This window comes from Dryobates pubescens, chromosome 2 (assembly GCF_014839835.1).
Source record: "Dryobates pubescens isolate bDryPub1 chromosome 2, bDryPub1.pri, whole genome shotgun sequence".
Lineage (NCBI taxonomy): Eukaryota > Metazoa > Chordata > Aves > Piciformes > Picidae > Dryobates > Dryobates pubescens.
The window spans coordinates 34,054,661-34,074,453 of NC_071613.1; the positions used below are offsets into that span (position 1 = coordinate 34,054,661).

The 19,793-nt window shown below is 35.9% G+C and overlaps 1 protein-coding gene across 1 annotated transcript in view; it reads right to left on the reverse strand.

Annotated features, from left to right (window-relative positions):
* Positions 1-2,300: 2,300 nt before the first annotated feature.
* The window catches only part of GAD1 (glutamate decarboxylase 1), a 32,393-nt gene continuing 14,900 nt past the window's right edge, over positions 2,301-19,793 (reverse strand). Inside the window, exons 7-17 of the mRNA XM_009905495.2 lie at positions 17,740-17,852; positions 16,059-16,174; positions 15,877-15,956; positions 15,618-15,672; positions 14,468-14,584; positions 14,251-14,315; positions 10,962-11,040; positions 9,400-9,549; positions 7,036-7,143; positions 5,770-5,859; positions 2,301-4,178 (exon numbers count right to left, since the gene is read on the reverse strand). Coding sequence (XP_009903797.1) covers positions 4,005-4,178; positions 5,770-5,859; positions 7,036-7,143; positions 9,400-9,549; positions 10,962-11,040; positions 14,251-14,315; positions 14,468-14,584; positions 15,618-15,672; positions 15,877-15,956; positions 16,059-16,174; positions 17,740-17,852 — 1,147 coding nt within the window. The 3' untranslated portion in view covers positions 2,301-4,004. The remainder of the gene's footprint in view (positions 4,179-5,769; positions 5,860-7,035; positions 7,144-9,399; positions 9,550-10,961; positions 11,041-14,250; positions 14,316-14,467; positions 14,585-15,617; positions 15,673-15,876; positions 15,957-16,058; positions 16,175-17,739; positions 17,853-19,793) is intronic.

Genomic DNA, 19,793 nt, shown 5'->3' on the forward strand with positions numbered 1-19,793 from the left:
ATAACATTGTATGGCTTTTGTCTCATATACTTAAGGAAACTAAAGAACTCACAAAAATCATATGAAGCAAATCAGACAGTTTTAAGATCGACTTTTATTGAAAAATTACAACTGCATTGCATATCTTCTTAATAACTTCAACATTTCTCAAACCACAAAACAGAGATTCTGTTTAGAAAATCCCTTCACATTTGTTACCATTCAAAAAACAGATTATTAAGTCAATTATGATTTTAAAATCCTTTGTTATTCCCAAGGCCCCTGGTTCTGTCTGAATGGTATAATTTCTCTCTATATAGATATATAGATCTCTAACAATACAATCAGATTTTTTTTTTTTTCATTCAAAATCATATTCTGTGGTCATTCTTTTCCAAATAAGTTACATCAGTGAATAAGCACTGCAGCCACACCTTGCCTGTTGTTTGTTTGATCTGCATTCAGCCCGACAAAATTACAGTGACTGTGTGATTTTAAAGGCAAAATTGCTACCTTAGAGTATATTTTAAACCTCAGGAAAACGAAGCAACTCACCAGGAACTGCAATGCTTCAAATTAGTCAACATCTCTATATATCTTGATCTCTCACAGTCAATAGTGTTTATATTGAAAAGCAGGAAAATCCCAAGCAAGCTTTTGTCTGAGAAGCTGTAACATATTACTCAGATGAAAATTAACTACTGTGGAGAAAACACAGATGAGTTTTCTTACTGATGGCCACAACTGCTCTGTTAAAACCCTACCAAGTCAGAAATTTGAGTCCTGTGCCTGTGAAAGCAGGTATATGCAATAGGGAAACACTCCAGAGTGTGATATTAGGATTAAAAGCTTTACAAAAATCAAATAGTAGGTATCATTTGTGTCAAGGCACAGCACTGCAGAAAGGCAAGATAAAGTGCAGCCAGTAGGAAGATAAACTCCCTGTCTTTGGAGAAAACACCTCTGTGTTAACTGTCTCACTTCTGAAACAGGCAGGAGGAACTCCATCATTTCCATCCAGCTGCAAACCATCAATGGCACTAAATAGAACCTCTGATGCTTTTGACAGCCAAAACACAAGATACTCTATTAACTGAAGAAACAGAAGTTTTAGTGAGCAAAACATTGCATATGTCCTGAAGAGATCTAGATCCACTTCTGACTCCATCAGAGGACTGTCCAAGGCTTACTGTATGAATTACACTAAACTGAATTACAATCTTTCCTAAGTCTTGTGATCAGTTACATAAGGATGACTCTCTTTACCTTGCTTTGAGATCTGTGAGGTTGAAATATCAAGGTTAGAGATTAAGGATAAATTGAAATCTTTACAAATAGTTGCTGCAATATCCTGACTAGGGAGGTGCAGTAAGTCAGAAATTCCTACCTAAGAACTGAAGAAATCACAAGGACTGTGGTGCTGCTGTTGTGGAAGACGTAAATCCCTAGTGAAGCTAGGTCAGCAGTTATGCATCTTTGCATTGATTACACCTGTTCTTATTGTTTCTCATACATAGCAAGAACTTAGGGAAATCTTTCAACCTTCTGTAGCTGCCCTTTGAATAATGTAAAACTGTGACAAAGGCCAAATTTCAAATAGAAGCCTCTACATTGAAATATCATATGTGCTCCCTCTTCAAAACAAACTTACTCCTGTGCTCTAAAAACAGCTCCCAATGAGAGGCTGTTTAGTTTCGATGAATAGCTGATATCTATAAAGAGTAGCAGTTAATATTATGGAAGTTGGTACTGAAGTCAAATGTTCACACTGATTACTTCTGTATTGCAGGCCTCAGGTCATACAGAGTGGATGTTTACATCAATAAATGTTAAGCATTGAAGACATGGTAAGATACGAGGAAAATAAGGAATTAAGGAAGATTGAGGTTTAAGATCAAGAAGGCAAGAAACTAGGTACACTGTCTTGAAGAAAATAAATCACAGAAATACTGTATTAGTGAGATTACTGGGGATTTTCGTCACATAAAAGTGACAATGTAGATAGTATTTTAGAAGCCATAGTCATAAATCCAAAAGACAGTGATATATTTATAGTAAGTTTTAGATTCAACTCATTTCCAAGAAAAAAATTTATAGAAGACTATGAAAGAGAGATAAGGAATGGTTCTATGAAAAGCTGGAAAGGTTGTTATATGATATCACAGAATATGGCATTTACCATTTCAGCTTCTTCCTTCTCCCCACTCTGATGCAGCCAAGGATATAAGACAGCATCCTTAGAAGATTGCAAGTGGGACATGCAGGATGGAAAGCACTCACAGTGTAACTAAGGTTGGAAGAGACCTCGAGGATTGGGCAGCTGTAGCTGTCCTTCCACAGAACTGAAGGGGACCAGAGAGGCTGCAAAACCCACATAGCATGACTGCATTTCCCTGAATTGTTTTAGAAACATTTAATTTTATTACTGATTGGGGGGGGGAAGACCAATTACTTACTGATTTTCATAGAAGATAGCAATGGAATCATATATTAAAATATTTCAAATTAGCATATTCCATTTATCAACATGACAGTAACTCAGTAGACAGAGGATTATTGAATCTTCATTTTGTTCCACTACTCCTCTTCCAGTATGGAGTTTTTCACACAGTGGTATTGATTATCTAAGGATTGAAACTGAAGAAGCTGCAGATGACTCTCGTTTTTATACTTTGAAAAGTCCAGCCAGTTGAAATTGTTATGACAAACCAGCTGCATTTCAATTTTCTGAGATAACTTTTGGGTTTATTACCTTTATAAACTCCAAACACCTAGTGAATTCCTTTTCACTAAAAGAATGTTGCTGATTAAAACTCCCACAGAGTTTAGTTGAAACTAAGTCCTGAAATGCAACTCAAAAACAGGGGCCTTGGTTAGCAAACAATGTTCACTAGAAAAGCATCCAGAACACTGAACAGACAGTCTGACATTACAATAAATAAAACTGAAAATTCTAATAGATTAGAGGGATCTCATTATTTGCCAATCTATACACAATGTTAGAATTCCTTATATTCAGTAAAATCATCTGTAAGTTATTATTTTAAGGGCACTAGGATTTAAATGAAAGTGTCAACTAATACTTTTTGTATTTTTTTTCTTTGGCTCACAAAGACACTAATATACCATAAACATTATTTAGAACTTCAATAATATATAAATAGGATACATTACAAATGGAAGAAAATACAAGACAACTCTTCAGCATGGTAAATCTCTGCATATAAATAAGCAAATATTTCATATACCTACAATTCAACAGTTATCTTGCTGTAAAACTATTACATTTAAATCCTTTTACACAAAGTCATTTAACAATAATATACACAATCTACACAAATTAACCTCTAAAAATACAGCAATAATATACCTGTTACAACAACTGCTACTATTATCCCCTGATGTGACACTAAAGGGGAAATGCAACTATTTTACTTGAAGGTGCTGTTAGATTGCTGTTTCATACGTGAGAGAAGCACCAACAATAAGATTTAATACTGTTATACTTTTTCTTTAGCTCCTAAGAATCTACATTTTAGGAATGTTTCTATATGTCTATTTTTACCTGCCATAAAACATCTGTAGCACATTATCCACATCATTAGTTGAAGGAAAAGTTAATTCTCTTAAAGTGGAAAACATGCTGTGGCTTAGATCTAAGTTCATAACCACTCTCTCTGTGTGTATATATATATGTATGTATATATATATATATAATTATATATATTTATTTATACTGTACATATATACTGTGCAGTTATTAATTTGCTATTTTAGTACTTAATTATTTCCTGCTGACTACAATAAACAAGACCAATGTAAGAGTCAATAGTACTTCAACTTCAAGATAATACATTTTCCCTCAGTAGTATGATCTACCAATAAATATGTTTCAGTAGCCTATAGTTGTTAAGGATGTTACAGAAAGAGAATTTCCTTAAAACATGTTCTGCAGAACTGGGTAAAACAAAATAGCCAGTGCTGGAAAACAGTGAATTAGAGAAATAAAAAATTCAACCACTGTACTACAGCTCCTGCCCCAATCTCTCGATTTCCTCAATGAGGAAGTCAATGTCAGACTTAGTTGCTGCTGGGTTTGAGATGACCATTCGGAAGAAGTTGACTTTATCGCCCTGAGGCTGATATCCAACCATGGTAGTACCTGACTCCATCATCAGTGCTTTGATTTTGGGTGCCACCTTTAGCATTTTTTTTTTAAAGAGAGAAAAGGAGAGAGGGAGAGAGAAGAAAAATGTTATCCTTTCTTTGTATATCACAACAGTTCATAATTTGGAAAAAATAAATAGATTATAAAAGCACTAGTTTTTATAGAAATATCTGTACCTGGAAAAGCTTGGAAAACTAAACATGCAGGATTAGATATTTAAAATTGACTAAAATAATATCCGTCTTTTTTTTATTAATAGACTAAACAGCACCCTACAGTATTCACTGTGCAATAATTTTATTGAATGTTTATGTCACCTCCTTGTCCTGAAGATTTTTTGTCATGAAGAAATGCTCTCTGTCTTTTTATGAAAACCTACTCTGGAACTGCCTTTTTGAGGGTGATGGATGTTATCCATGATAATAGTACAGATTCTCAAAGTACTTTCCCAGGAGTGCAGGATGGGCAACAACAATGGAAAATTTTCCATAAGATCTTTCTCATAAAGTATATTTTCCAGAAACCTTCCTGTGGTTTTGCAGTGCTGTGCATTTACTGCAATCTCTCTTTCTCACTTTAATTTGCAAGGAATAATGTTCTGTCTTAATATTTGGTATTGACTGAGCCCAGTTTTTCCATCCAGACCATCTTTCTTCTGCTCTGCTCTTTGCCAGTCAAGGTCAGATGTCTGGTTCTTTTACTGTTTTGTAGGATGCTTCATAATGGTCTCTAATATATAGCAGAGTCAAGTCAAATGTTTCATCCTCCTTAACAGTCTTATCTATCTTCCCCTTTTCTCCCTGCTTTGGCAATTTCTTTCTCTAACATGTCACTAGGTTGACCCAGGAATTTCTTTTCTCTCCTGCTCCTTTTTGCCAGTGTGATGCAGAGATAAATTCTTCTACAAAATGTCCCAAGTTTGCCCATTCTTCTCCTTTCCCAAAAATAATTAAAAACAAAACAGAAAATTGCAATTCATTTTCACTTCTTGTGGTAGTCCTTCTTTTGTCTGCTGAACATATTTCATTCCAATTCTAAATGCTACTACAAAGTGATTGTATTTCACTTCCCTCATAAGTAACACAATGCTTTTCCTGGTGGCGCCTTTATGATGCCTTTCCTCTACCGTCTCCTCAAGTAAATTTATCCCAGAGTCTTGCAAAGGACACTCATTTCCACTGAAATGCACTAATGCAAGAGTAGCCAAGCACACTTAAAAATCAAAATAAAGACTTGAGAAGGACTTAGAGGTTTCCATGTCTTTTACCTGCCCCAGCATTTCAAGTAATTACACTTCTGTTTCTCTTGTTGATATTCTCTCCTATTCAAAAAGCATTAGAATGTCTTGGTGCCTAGGTATGTTTTTCAGAGCACAGAAGTGATACGAAACACAGAATAACTGAGTATGTTCTCTATTGGGTTTTATAGGGAAATGTGACTTCACACTCAGTACAAGCAGGAGACAAAGGTGAACAAATACCAAGGTCATAATAAGCAATTAGAGAACTGATATCCTAGAATTTGGAATATGTGTCAATGCACAGATACATTGCCTTTAATTAGAAGAATACTCTGAGTTGTAAGATGTGACTATATGTTTGCATTTAATAAAGCCCACATACCCTGTGTAACTTTTCTCTTCTCTCTTCAGAGTCCGGCATGCCCCTGAGGCTCGGCGGAATATACCAAAAACATACGTTTGTATGCTCTGGCTACAAAACCAAGCACAAACATACATCAATAAACAAAATAATACAGATCAATCACACAGCAAAAGCCACTCGGTAGCATATTTTAGCACAGACATGGAAACCAAAATATAGTATTAACTTTTCTAGTTCTGCATGTTAAAAATAAATGGATTACAGTAATGCTGGTTGCATCTGCTGCCTTACCTTCCCTATACATTGCCTGTATAATGTCTCTATACAATTCCTATACAATGCTGTGGGGTTCTAGTGGAATGAAAATGCTTTTCACTGACGCACTGAATTTAGGGAGTAGAACCTCAAGCAATGCTCAGCTGATAGAAGGAAATGTTTTAGCCCTTGTGGGCCACAAACCTTGGGAACAAACTGCAGCTATGTAGAGAGAAAAAAAGCATTTATCTGATTACCAACGGCCATTGTGACTCAGGAAAGTCACACAACGACCTGAGAATAAGAGCTGGTAAACATTGCAATAGTCTTTTGTCTTCTCTCTGAACTTAGACATGTGATCGTTTGCCTTTTGTCTAACACCTGTCTGAGCCTTGCTCAGGGATGTGTGTTCCCTGGCATTTCCTCGGCAGCCAATCACGAATCTGTAACTGTCTCAGGGACACATCTAATTACCAATCACAAGTTGCTTTTGATTATGTTAGCCTGTATAAAGAAATGACTTTGTACAATAAAGTAGACACTTTGCTTGCATCAAGCTTTGTCTCCATCTCTCAATAGCGTTATTTCACCTTCATGCATCTCTAGGAGAAACTGTTTTCTAGGATCACAGCAAGGGCAACCCAATTTTTCTTTTTTAGTAAATGGAGAGATGAAAGGTATTTGTTACTCTATCAACCAGGAGCCTATGCAGTGGCACCAGCAACAGAACATACGGAAAAATAGTTATGCATGTCACAATGTTGAATTTCAGCATGAGTAGGTTATATTAAGCTAGTCTTCATGTCCTAAACTGAGAAGCCAGCTGCAGAAGAGAAGGAAGTAAGTCTGCCATTTGGGGTACAAAACTGCATGCATTTGGCCAAAAAATGGCCCAGATACCATGTAATTGTTTAGAAAATAAGTGTATTTTTCTAGCTGGCTTGAAGAACTCTGAGAAGTATGAAGATTATTTTCGAAATTGCATGCAGACTTGGCTCCTACACACAGGACAAATGAAAGAAAACTTACCTCCCCTTCAAAAACCATCTCAAATTCTTCTCTGTTTTTTATTTTAGTGTAGAGGTATTCTGCCAGCTCCAGGCATTTGTTGATCTGGTTTTCAAATCCTACTGTGCCCTGTATTAAAAAGAAATCAAATATTAATTATATGGTCATTTTTTACACCTCTGATGCAATTATCTTTTCAGACAGGCTTCACTCTTACATGTCTTCAGTCAGAAAATACTTAGCAGTATTATGTCTTGTAATCGAAAAGTAAAGATAATCAGCTCTACAAAAGTGGCTACATGTGGCCTAACTGTAATCACTTGGGCTTGATCTTGTTTTAAGAAAATGTATTATGATAACAACAATGGCTTTTGATATTTTTAGCTTTGGGGTTGGTTGGTTGGTTTCCCAAAATATTGTTAACATTAAATCTTGGCTATCCACCTCTTGCTGAAAGACTAGGAACAGAAAGACTGTTCAACTCAATTGAACAGGTAAGAGTTATGAAATTACTTATTTCCTCTGAACAGCTGGCTAGAAATTTGTATTAAAAGAAGTCAGCAAACAAAAGCCTTTACTAAAATTAATTTGCCTACCCACTGATCTTTGGTCATATCTGACTTGTGTTGAAAGATCATAATCCCATAAAAATTAGATTAATGTTGATAATAAATTAGAAAATAAAAAAATAAGAGTTTTGGAGTTTGTTTATTTGGGTTTTTAGGTATACTTTATACATGAACAAATAAAGACAAGTACCTTCTTTAATTACTGTATATATTGGGTGAGTTCTTTATACTGAATAAAATGGCTGAAGCTAAAGTCACAAGAATATTTCTGGACCTTGGCTATAGATTTCTACTATGAGTACAAGAGTATGGTGGCTAATGTTGAAGGAGAAATTCTCATAGTTCCTTATATTTTGTTTAATTAACCATTTTGTAATATAATGCAACTTGTTAGAAACAGGTTTTATCCAATATTTCAGAATCCATCCAAGAAATCTGAATCCATCTGAAGACACAAACAGGAATCCAAAGTAACTAATCTCCAAAGAAAATTAGAAATTTTAATCTGTATTATTGTTAAAGAATAACATCCACAACTATCCTACTTCTGAATTTTACACATGACCTGTATCCATAGTGGTTTCCACTCTTCTTTCTTTCTTCGTTGTGAAGTGCTTTACTTCATTAATGAAGTCAGTTTAACAGGTGAATTAACAGAGGTAGGATCAGGATGCTAGTTTTAACAAAATGTGTTCAGCTGGTATTTAGAAAAAATGTTCAGTCTCTGCTTTAACAGTCTGTAGTCAGCAGTTGGTAATTAGAACCATAAACAACACACTCAAAGTTGCTAGTCACAGCCCTATTCTAATGCATCATAAGTATTTTCACATTATGAACTGCAGTACCAAAACTATTTATTTCAGAGGAAGAGCTGAGCCTGAACTGAAATGTGCTTAGCCTGGTAATCAAACCTAGGCTGATCACTACAGTAATTGTTACAAGTATTTTGTGTTGAAGTATTGTGTTTCTTTTCCTGACATAGTTTAAAAATAAACCATCACATTTCTAGAATCACTTTAAAAGTAACTGCATGTAAAGTTCTATTACTTTCTTCACTCAGCCTTCAGTATTGAAAAAATCTGCATGAACTTTTATTATCATGGGTTATTTACTGTTGCTGTCTAAAAGTCGAAGTTGTTTTATAATTGTACAGTTTGACATTAGTCATAGTTTATAAAAAGCTATCTGACTGAGGACAGGTTACCCAACTGAACTCCCATGTTGTCAGCAGAAGAGCAAGAATAGTAACAACATGACTGCAAGTAGAGAAATAAAAGTGAAATGTGTTTTCTTGGCTACACGGAGCCTCATTCTGTGAACATACAAGTCTATACTTAAATTCAACCATCACAGGTATACCACAGTAGTACCAGGGAATCAAGTCTTAAATCATCAGCTGGGCAGAGCTTCTTAAGAAAAATGTTTTGTTTTCAAAGCTGCTTTGTAGAATCTACACATTGAAACATGATGGTCAAATGACATGTGTAAGTCATGACGTCTACTCTGCTGCTACCACAAGTAATCTGTCATAAAATGCTTATGTAAGTGTATGTACACTGTTTCAGTGTCCGCCCCTCACTAGTTTTACTACAGGACTCACTAAATGACTTAAATCTTTCTTCTAACATCCAGATGAGTTTATTGATGGCTCATGTTCTGCAACTGAAATGGCACTTTACTGATTTAATGCCCAGATACCCGTGTATTTAAAGATCGTAATTACACAAACATTTACGCTGTGTTCCATTAGATGAGATTTAGAAATTAAATAATTACATTTCTGGGAGTTTTTTTGAGATGCACTTTTATTGCTTACCTTCGCTTTCCACATCAACCAGAATTTGAAAATGTCCACATGTCGACCACACTGTATTGCCTTATCCCCAGTGTCATATGATACATCATACTGTTTGTCTGGCTGGAAGAGATAGCCTGCACACATCTGATTGCAGCCTTGAAGTATACCCTGGAATGAAAAACATATGCTTAGTGGCATACAGACATACGAAACTGTGTGTTAATAATAATTTTTAAATATTTCAAATATATACAGAAGAGTTGCTCATTAATTGCTCATTAACAGAGCAAAATACTGACTTCGTTTTGTAAACCTGAGGCACAAAAAACCCAGGGGCTTTTAAGAGAACCACCTCAGGTTATGGAGTTATTTTTTGGGTTTTACAAACTCACACCTGAGAAAACATTCTCACATTCATTTGGATTCTTAGTTTTTTGCTACTAACTTTGTTCACTTCACTTTTTGACATTATGCTCTTCAGAGTTCAAATTTTGATGTGTTAGATTATACACTGAAATAAAGCTGTGGTCTCTCAGTACAGCAAATAGCTACAGAAAATGAAGGAAAAAATAGGAATTGAAGGCTTCAACTTTACATATTGTCCAACTTTATTACCCTTGAGATTAGTGAAATGTAGAAGCACCAATTACCTAAACCAGATAATTTTTTTTTCTTACTAATAACTATGGGCCACAGATCAATAGGAGCCTACAGATTAGTGGTAAACATCTCTGAAAGAAATAGAGAGGAGCCAGCTCCTGTATGTAACATGCAAGTCTTAAATGTGACCTCTCTAAAATGTCCTTTACAGTTTATTAGTGGTTCTGTGAAGAAGCTTGAAGACGCTGGTCTATCTGATAAATACAAAAGCATCTAACAAAGTTCTCATAAATATAATAATAATAAAAAAAAATGTGGGAATGCTGCAAGTTAGCATACTAAGCACATGTGCCACTAAACAACAGCTAGGTCTTCTCTCCAATAAATTCCAGTGCTTTATAAACAGAAATAAATGCTGCAGTCTTCAGTTTAGAGATGGGTCACCTGGAAGAGCAATGGCTAACCTAGGACTGGAACCCTCAACTCTCTCATCCCAGCTCTATGCACAGGGACCACTTCTTCAGCAAACCTCTTCTAGTAGCAATTGACATACCAGAAATTGTTGGACAACAGAATTTGTCCTACCCACAGATGATCTTACTTTTTTTCTTTTATCACCTAAAGAAAATACATATCGCTTAAAAGAATTAAGACACTAGTCTTGATTTCATTGATCACAATGAATAATCTAGGAGAAAGTCCTAAAAATATATATGGTGTCAGAACAAAAGAATAATGCTTTCTTTTTGACAGATTAAGGCAAAGAAAAGTTGCTTTTCATTTAAGCAGTTTAGACTGTGAGGTCAGGTGAAGTATATTAGCATGGCGGTGGTGCTAATAGAATATGCAGATTCAACAGCTAAAGATATGACCCACATTGTCTACAGATTTAACAATAACAAAACCAAAACTATAAAACAACTTCCCAAACATAATGTAAATTCATAAATATTGCTAAATATTAGAAATATAAGGCAGACCTTCTCCCGGACAAGAATGGCAGAACATTGTAACAACACTCCCATCATCTTGTGTGGATTCCAAGTGACTGAATTGGCTCTACAAAAGAATTACATAGTCAGATATGTTTGGAAAACAGAAACTTAACCTAAAGCTGCCACATCTGTTTTCTACTTTCAGCTGGAAATGTATGGGATTTTGATCATTATTCTTGATCAATGATCTCGCTATGGAGATTGTTAACATTTCAAGTGTCTTCTCTCCCAGCTATACTGTCCAAGAAAGGATTTTGTGTGTGTTAATATTGTAGGATCAGACTTCCAATTAGTTTATATTGTTACTAATACCACCTAATTAGTGTCAGACTATGCTGATTAGCTGATATACAAATGTCAACCTCAGAAGATTCCACTTCTAGAAACAGATAATTAACAAAATTAACAGAAACAGTTTGACAAGTTATATCAATTCACGGTACTGACTGGGGGAAGGGGTTGTCAGAGAAACGAGACAGTAATATGAGTTCTGTGAGAGAACAATTCTTTACTGAACAGCTGCTAGAAAAGTAAAAAATAAGGAAAAAGATACTCTTCATGCTTATCTTCTTTTCCAGTTACAGCCATAAGAGGCCTTTTCTGTAACAGCTTGCCAAGTCCATGGACTGGTAAAAGGCTATAAGGCTATAAAAGTTTACATTACAATCTACCATTCCATATGTAAACCTTAGAACTATTTACATGTAAACACGGGTGGAGGCACAAGATCACCTGATTTACTAACCAAACAGATGAGATGTTCTGCATTTTCCACATACAATCCAGACAGCTTAATGGTGACACTAAAATAAATGTGCCAACACTATACATCCATTGACCTGTTCACCCTAAGTAATTAATTACCAAAGGTCCCCTTGATTCATTGTGTGCTTCAGAGAGAAAAAAAAAAAGTGTATAATCACATTTCACTGACTTTGCAGGTGTTCTGTGATTGGAAGAAAATTCAAATCTGTTTCCTCCTCTTCTACACCCTTCTCTCAGAGGGTCTGTGCTGTATCTGGGGAGCTCACCAAACCTCTCAAATCTCCTGATTAGGCAGTTCAAACCAGCAGGCATATAGCTCAGGAGGCAGTTATCTTTTAAAAAACTTCACTGACTATTTCAGGTGGAGTAGTCAAAAAGCAGGCATTTATACAACAGTTCCTTTCCTTTTGAGAGCACTGGAGTTTTGCTTTAGCACATTTATTTAACTTTCAGTGTTCCAAACAAAGACAATTTGAAGTCATTTTTTGCAATAAGCTTTAGGTTTATTTTAATATGAAAGCACCACTCTCTACCCGGTGCAGCCAGCCAGAGGCTACCCTACCTCGGGCAATCCCAGCTCTGTACCGTGGCAGTATGCCATTCCTCCCATGCCCGTGTCTCTGGGCAGGCAGAGTCTAGCCTGCGTGTTAAGCAACAGACCCCAGCTGAGGCCTGTGACAGACAATTACACAGTTCATGTGAGCCCCATCCCATGTTTGAAGATCTGTACAGATGACTAGGAAGTAAATAATATCATGCTTTATGGCCTGCTGCTTTCTGTATTTGCTAATTAATTGAGGATGCTAATTAGCACCTCTGGGTTAACCTCAGGTCAAAAGAGGTGTGCCAAACTACTGTGACCAAACCTGTGTGCCTTAAGGAAATTACTTTGCAATGCTGACCTCATATTAGACACATTGCCATAACATGAGCCACTAGAAAATTGAACTGGGCAGAGCTTGATGCATCAGAGCCCTCCTGCCACACCACACTCTGCTGTCCCTGCAACAGAAGGATCTGCGCAATTTTCCTTGTATTTCACTTACTGCATGAGACACCACCACTAGGAAAGTTTGCTTTCTGTAAGGAAGAGCATTGCTCACTGCTTTTATTCTATGCCTATACATAGTTTCTGCATCCAGTGTGGTTGACTCAAGGAAGCAATTTAGCACTAATTTGTAGAGTAGAGCTTGTTTCAAATCTTTTTTGCTTCCCTGGAAGCTGACATCTGAATTTATAGCAAAGATCTTATGCTTCTGGTTCTGCATTGCTTTCTTGATTTTTATTCAGACAGGCAGCCTTTTATGACAGAGCAGTTCTACTGGAAATCTAAAGGCAAACATGCCCATGGGGCCATGGGGCTGTAAACAGAGCATCTTCTACAGACTAGTCATCATTGGATATAGGAATAACTGTGCCAAAGACTACATGTGGGACCCCTCTTTGAATTGTAAGGGTTGGAGAAAGGGCCATGCTCTCACTCTGCTATACTTCCAACACAAATGCTTTGCTTTTTAAAATTTGGTTCAATTAACTGTGTAATAAAGGCTGGCTTCTGGTCTCATTGGGTATCTTGGTAACCTGTATTATGTGCTTGGGAGCACACACACACTCTTTTCTGCAGACATCACTCTGGCCTGTACAAGAGCTTTCTGCTTGTATCACGTGACCTTCACATGGCATCAACTCCTAGGCTCTCTGTGCAGTGAAAATCCATGACTCTTTGTAGACTTCCTGCAAGTTCCCTCATCTTCAGTCTGGCACAGTAGAATTGTCCCAGCTCTGTGCTATCATAGTTATTTCCAGCCTTATAGTACTGAAATTTGCCCCTAAAAAGTCTCTGCAAATTTAGCTTTTACCATGTGTTCCTCTTTTTGTTGTATACACAATTATATTTATGTGTGTGTATATCTAAGTGGAGTACAAAACCAAGCATACATAAATATACACAGAGAGAGAGACATATATATATATAATCTAATTTCATTTACAAAACACTTATTTTCAGGCAGAGCATACACTTGATTTTCTGGAAATAACTGCAAACATCTTGCAGGAGAGAATCTACCAATTTTCACCATATCATGTTTTCCTATCATAGGTATTCATGCTGAAACACTTTCTCTGGATCCCTCCTTTCTCACTGCTATTCTCTAAGTCCTGAATTTCAGAGACTGACTAGCTCTCACACTTCATTTTCTCCACAAATCACCCTGCACCCGTTCTCAGACTATGCATTGGGCAATCTCCCTTTCTTTTTACCAAGTAATATCCTTGTCTTCCTTCAAATATGCTGCAATATTTACCTTTCACTCAGCTGTACCTTGTTGTTTTCTTCTGTAGTACCGTTTCATTCTTCCTAGGGTGGACCTTTCCTGTCTTGCTTTTGTTTAATTTAGTGTTTCAACTCCTTAATGCAGCAATTTCATCTTTTCATGAATTTGTGAAGGGTCATGTACCTTATGAAATTATTTTAGTAACAGTATTGCAAATAAATGCCATGTAGTACCTTTCTATTCCACTCAATTTATGACGATGTTTTCGAGACATTAAGAGCCCACCTCCCCAGGCAGCCTGGATGAGATAGAGAAAAGAGAAGATTCATTGTTCTGTAAGAGCCTAACATAATCTAATCAGAATCTAGTAATAAATATTTTAATTCAAGATGAAATGCATAAACAAAAATCCTCTTTTGCCCAAATAAAATACTTCATTTAGTTACTTACATCTACGTGGAGCCAGAGATTGTATTTTTCACATATATCTGCAATCTCCTGTATTGGATCAAAGGCTCCATATACTGTTGTGCCTGCAGTCGCATTTACAAAGAGAGGAACATATCCCTACAATAAAACCAGAAGTATTAAATACAAAAATCTAACCTCTTTCAGTGGAAAAAAAATCATTTTAGAAATCTTACTATCTTGTTTTCTAGCCAAAGAAAAGGGTTTCTTCTAAGTGAAATGTACATATAAGCAAAAACAGAAACTAACAAGTTGTATACATGTTAGGAACAATGTCCATTTTTATTGTACTGTAACTTCACAAAATTAACTACTCAGAAGACAAAGAATATTCTTTTGTCTAATGTCTTTTAGTAAGGAACTTAAAATGTTCTAATAGAAGGTTGGCAATAGTGAAGCAAAGTTGAGACTTTTACAGTGGTATAAAGGAAAATCAGTTAAATGTGATTTGAAGGTTTCAAATTGTTCTTTCAGTCTTTATCTACCAAGAAACAGAAACGAAGGACAAAGCAATCCAAAACAACAGCAATAAATGTGGACCTGCCAGATCAAAGTAAGACAATTTTGAATTTTAAAAAAAATGTGAATTGCAATTTCATAGAGTGATGAAATATAAAGAAGCTAACAAATAACTAATAATCTTCATGGCTCTAACTTTGGTGGGTTTATACAAAATTAATGGATTTTGCATAGCATTGATTCAAGAAATAACAATGAATGCCTCAAAAAATAAAACTTACTGGCTATATCTACTAACCCTGCAGGCTCACACTTGAAATCTATGGGAACTTTTAGGAATTCCACAGAAATGTTTTGGGCTAAACTTTCAAGTCTTAATAAAAGCATGTTTACTTCCCTGTTTTCATACTTTTTCCTGTATATTTTGAAACACAAAGTTATTTTTTGGAGTCATAAAATACAGATGTGATTCAGAAATTAAAAATACTTGGGTTTTAAATAGTAAATGGAAACCATAGCAAGACATAAGCAGATGAATCAGTCAGCTATGAATCTTACTATAACATTTTTGTATCATTATAATGTTCTCTTTTAATGCTAGCCCTCAGCCTTCAAAGGAAGAAGTAATTTTACTAAGCCAAATAGTTAAGCACTATTTTTTAAAAAGACAAACCTTTTGTTTTGCTTCCAGAATTTTTGCTTCCAAATCAGCTGGTATTATTTTGCCTCTGTAATTATTGTGGAAACAGAAAGACAAAGGAAATTAAAGAGTGCATGTGGCAACACTAGTTACAGTTCAAATAATTTAATAGGATTTTCTCAACAGGCCATTAGCAACTTGACACACTGTACTGAACCAGTCCTTAAGCACAATACAACAAATTTAACAGATGAACACATTGAATATATCAAAACCTTAGCATACATCCTACCTTTCATTGCATTTTATCAAAATCACGTTGTCTGTTCCAAATCCAAGTGCAGCCCCAGCTTTCTTTATTGAGTAGTGACTCTGCAGCAAAATATACACACATTTAATGGAGTGGTTGTTTAATGATAAAGCATCTGCACAATATACATCAATAAATTAGATTTAGCAGTGTATTAAGCTCACATGTTCTGAGGTAAAGAGAACCAGTTTAGGGACTGCAGCCATGCCTTTGGTTTTGACTTCAGGGAAGTACTTGTACCGTGCAGCCATTATGCTGTACATGTTGGAGATGGCTCCTCCTGTGAATGGATAAATGAAGGAATATAAAATAGTGCTAATGAGAAAAAACACACATTAGAGCAAAGACATACAAGTCCAATTTGCATTATGCAATGAAAGTGGCAGTGAACTATGCAAATATAAATCTCTGAAATGCATGATCATCTATCTAAACAGCATAGGGACAGAACCTCTAGAAAGTCGTAGTCACAGTCAGAATTTCCTATCCATCATCTCTCTCAACACCTTCCTAAAAAGTTCAGCTATCACTGTGCTGGGATTGCATGACAACGTCTTGTAAGCAATCAGATTGTCTGAGATTGAAGAAATGTCACATACAGGATAGATTCATTACATCGTGCTGTAGATATACAGGTAGATGCATTAAAGGTAGATTTCTACCCCTGAGCCAGTTATTTTAAGATTCCTTGCAGTCAGTTAAGGGAAAGAGGCACTTTGGAGGCTATGATTCAATTAATCTATTTTGGCATTTACTTTTGAAGAACTTGAATGGAGGGAAAGGACCTATTTCTCTTCATTTACTGATAAAAAGACCCTGGAACAACTAGCTCAATTCTACAATGAACCTCAAGATTTAGTAAGATGAATCTCATCCATAGTGCCTCAGGTAAGTTCTTCCTCTTATATTTCTTCATCAACAAGAACATTGAAAAAGATCTGTATTTTTCTAGCAGATGGGACTGGAGACCAAGCAAATGTGTGTCCTTGGATATTATGTGGGCTGTTGCAAAAGGAGGTGAAATTGTCCTTCATCCTCTTGAATAGGATGATGTTCCTCTGCACCAAACCAAGAAATCTGGAATACTGCTGGGCACCCATGTTGTTCACACGCAGGCCCAGGACCTCCACATGGTTTACGAGTCTTACTGCTGACAGCATTTGGATCACCTTCATGGGAAGACACTTTGTCTTGATCTTCATACTGGTGTGATACTTGTGAATATAATCAGATTAATTCCCAGATAATATGTTCCAGAAAGTGACAGACAGTCACAATCTTTTTCTGACTGTAAGCCCAAATCCTAACTGATCATCACAGAAGTCAGTATTTGATTCTTGAGAGCTCTCAATCAGCAGGAATGGTGGTTCCTCAGCACTTCCAGAAATAAGCACAATCTATAAGGGTGTTTAAATGACTAACTATATAGAAGAGCTTGTAGTCTAGTTTTGTAATGTTGATCAGCCATGATACATAGACATACTAAAAAAAAAAAAACAAAACAAACAAAAAAACACCAAAAAAACCCAACCCACAAACAACCACCACAACCACCCAAAACAAACCCCCCCCAACAATTTCCCAACTTTTCGTGGCATGTTTAAATAAAGCATTTCTACTTCTAAATATCTGGTGCACTGTTTTGTGTTGCAGATAAAGTGGGCATTCAGACACATCTTATGCTTATTTAAACTTTTGAAGTTTTAGTCAAACCACCGAAACTTTCACAGTATTTACTTTCGCAGTATCACCAAGGTTGGAAGAGACCTCAAAGATCATCAAGTCCAACCTATCACCCAAGACCTCATGAGTAGAGCATGGCACCACAACATAGGAAAAACTCACCAGGTGAGAATATTCCATCACCATCTTTATTTGACCATCCAATAATTTCTCTCATCTTTCGAAGTGTTATTTGTTCCATGAGGACAAAAACAGGGGCAATTTCGTAGGTAAACCTACATGGATTAAAATAAAAAAAGACAACCAAAGAAAATCAAATATAGATTCGAAAAACACACAACAAATTCCTAGACTATGATTCCCTCTGAGAATGCTTAAGATTCTTGAAACCTTTCCTATAAATTGAGGTTCTGATATTGCAATCATTACCCAAGCAAAAATCTTCAGGAAGACAATACTGGAAATAGCAGTTAATGAGAACTGCAGTATTATCTCTTTTGCAACTTTACATGTAACCAACACAAGATTTAACACTCATGCAGTGCTGCTGACTGCTGTGCAAGATTTTACTTTAAAACGTCTGTTTCCCAAAGTGCCAGTTCCACACTTGTGGAATAACGCTGCCAAATCCTTATGAAAACAGTGAACTTCACTGAGTTAAACACAACCATAATTAGAAGTATTGAGCTAGGGCTTCAAAGTCTAAATACAATTAATTATGTGGATTTATTCTGTTGATGATTTCCAAGGACAACTTATTTCTACAATAACATGTAATCAATAACTGTCAAGACTAATTATAAATGATGATTTTTCTAATTACCAATTACCAAAACCAAGTCATCAGTCAACTACTGTATCCACTTAATGAGGGCACAAATACATTGCATGGTTTGGTATACCCTGATGCCACAGAGAGATATTTGGATGGAAAGTGACAGCCATACAACCATTTTTTGGTGATCAAGGTACATGGATAAATTGCTACTTCTGTAAACAAATTCTGTTTGCTCTGTATGTCACTCCTCCTCCTATTCCTGTCCCTACCCCACCCCCCACACAACCCCCCCAAAAACAAATTAAAAGCTAAAAACTGTATAGGAGGGAAGAAAGCAGAGAGAAATCAAACAATCAACTTATTTGCAAAAGAATCTATAAGAATATGATGTCCTGACACTTTGGATCTGACTGATGTATTCCACTTGAATTTCACCAAAATATGTGCGTTGCCTAATGTTAAAATGACATTTTGAGAATAGGTACAACCACCCTCAAGGAGACGTGAAGAAGGGAATGTGTGTCTGGAAAGTTTGTCTCTTAATTACAGCTACATTGGTGAGTTTTAAAAAAGATTTTTTTTTTATTTCAATCCATCAGAGAAACACTCCCACTATTTAAAATATATTCCTTTAAGATCAAACAACATTTGCAATTTGTTTAATTGTTGTAATTGTTCTTTTCCGAGACCTACTTATTTAGGGTTTTTTATTGTTAGAACCACCAGAGACAGACAGCTGAATCTGAATTTTGGGGCTGCCAATATTTAGAAAGATGAAATTAGTAAATCGGTTAGTATCTGCTAACATGGGGTTTTTCCTGGTTTGTTTTTAAGCACTGTAACTCTAGGATGCATTCAAATCTTTATTTAGGCAGAATAACCAACTGAAATCAACAGAAACTTGCCAGTTTAGAGATCACTGAAGCCTAATAAAAGCTACAATGAAGACAATCTGTGGTTTTTTCCCCCCACAAGTTTGAACATGTTTTGATTGTTGTCCAAACACCTTGCACACTGACCCCTACATCCTTTCCAGAACACTTAAAGGTTTGTCTAAGTATACATATAACGTTAAGCAACTTTTTTAATATATATAAAATATCAAATACTTTCTGAGTCTCCAAAGGCTGACAATGAAATAAAAGACTGCAGATGATTATAAATTGTAAGACCAATTCAGCTATATTAGAACATGGCTATGATTTTAAAAATCACGTCTTGCTACAGTTCACTCTAACTTGCTTGTTTTGAACTTAAATGATTTTGAAATATTCAGTTAAATGCAGAAATGTGTTTGCCTTTTGTGTGACTGTAGAGCCAATCTCCTGACAAAAATACAGATCATAATTCTTGTGCAATTACAACGTATACAAGTATTTCTATGGACTAACTAAAACAGTCATGAGTCTCAGCTCTTAACTACCTGAATAAATGAATG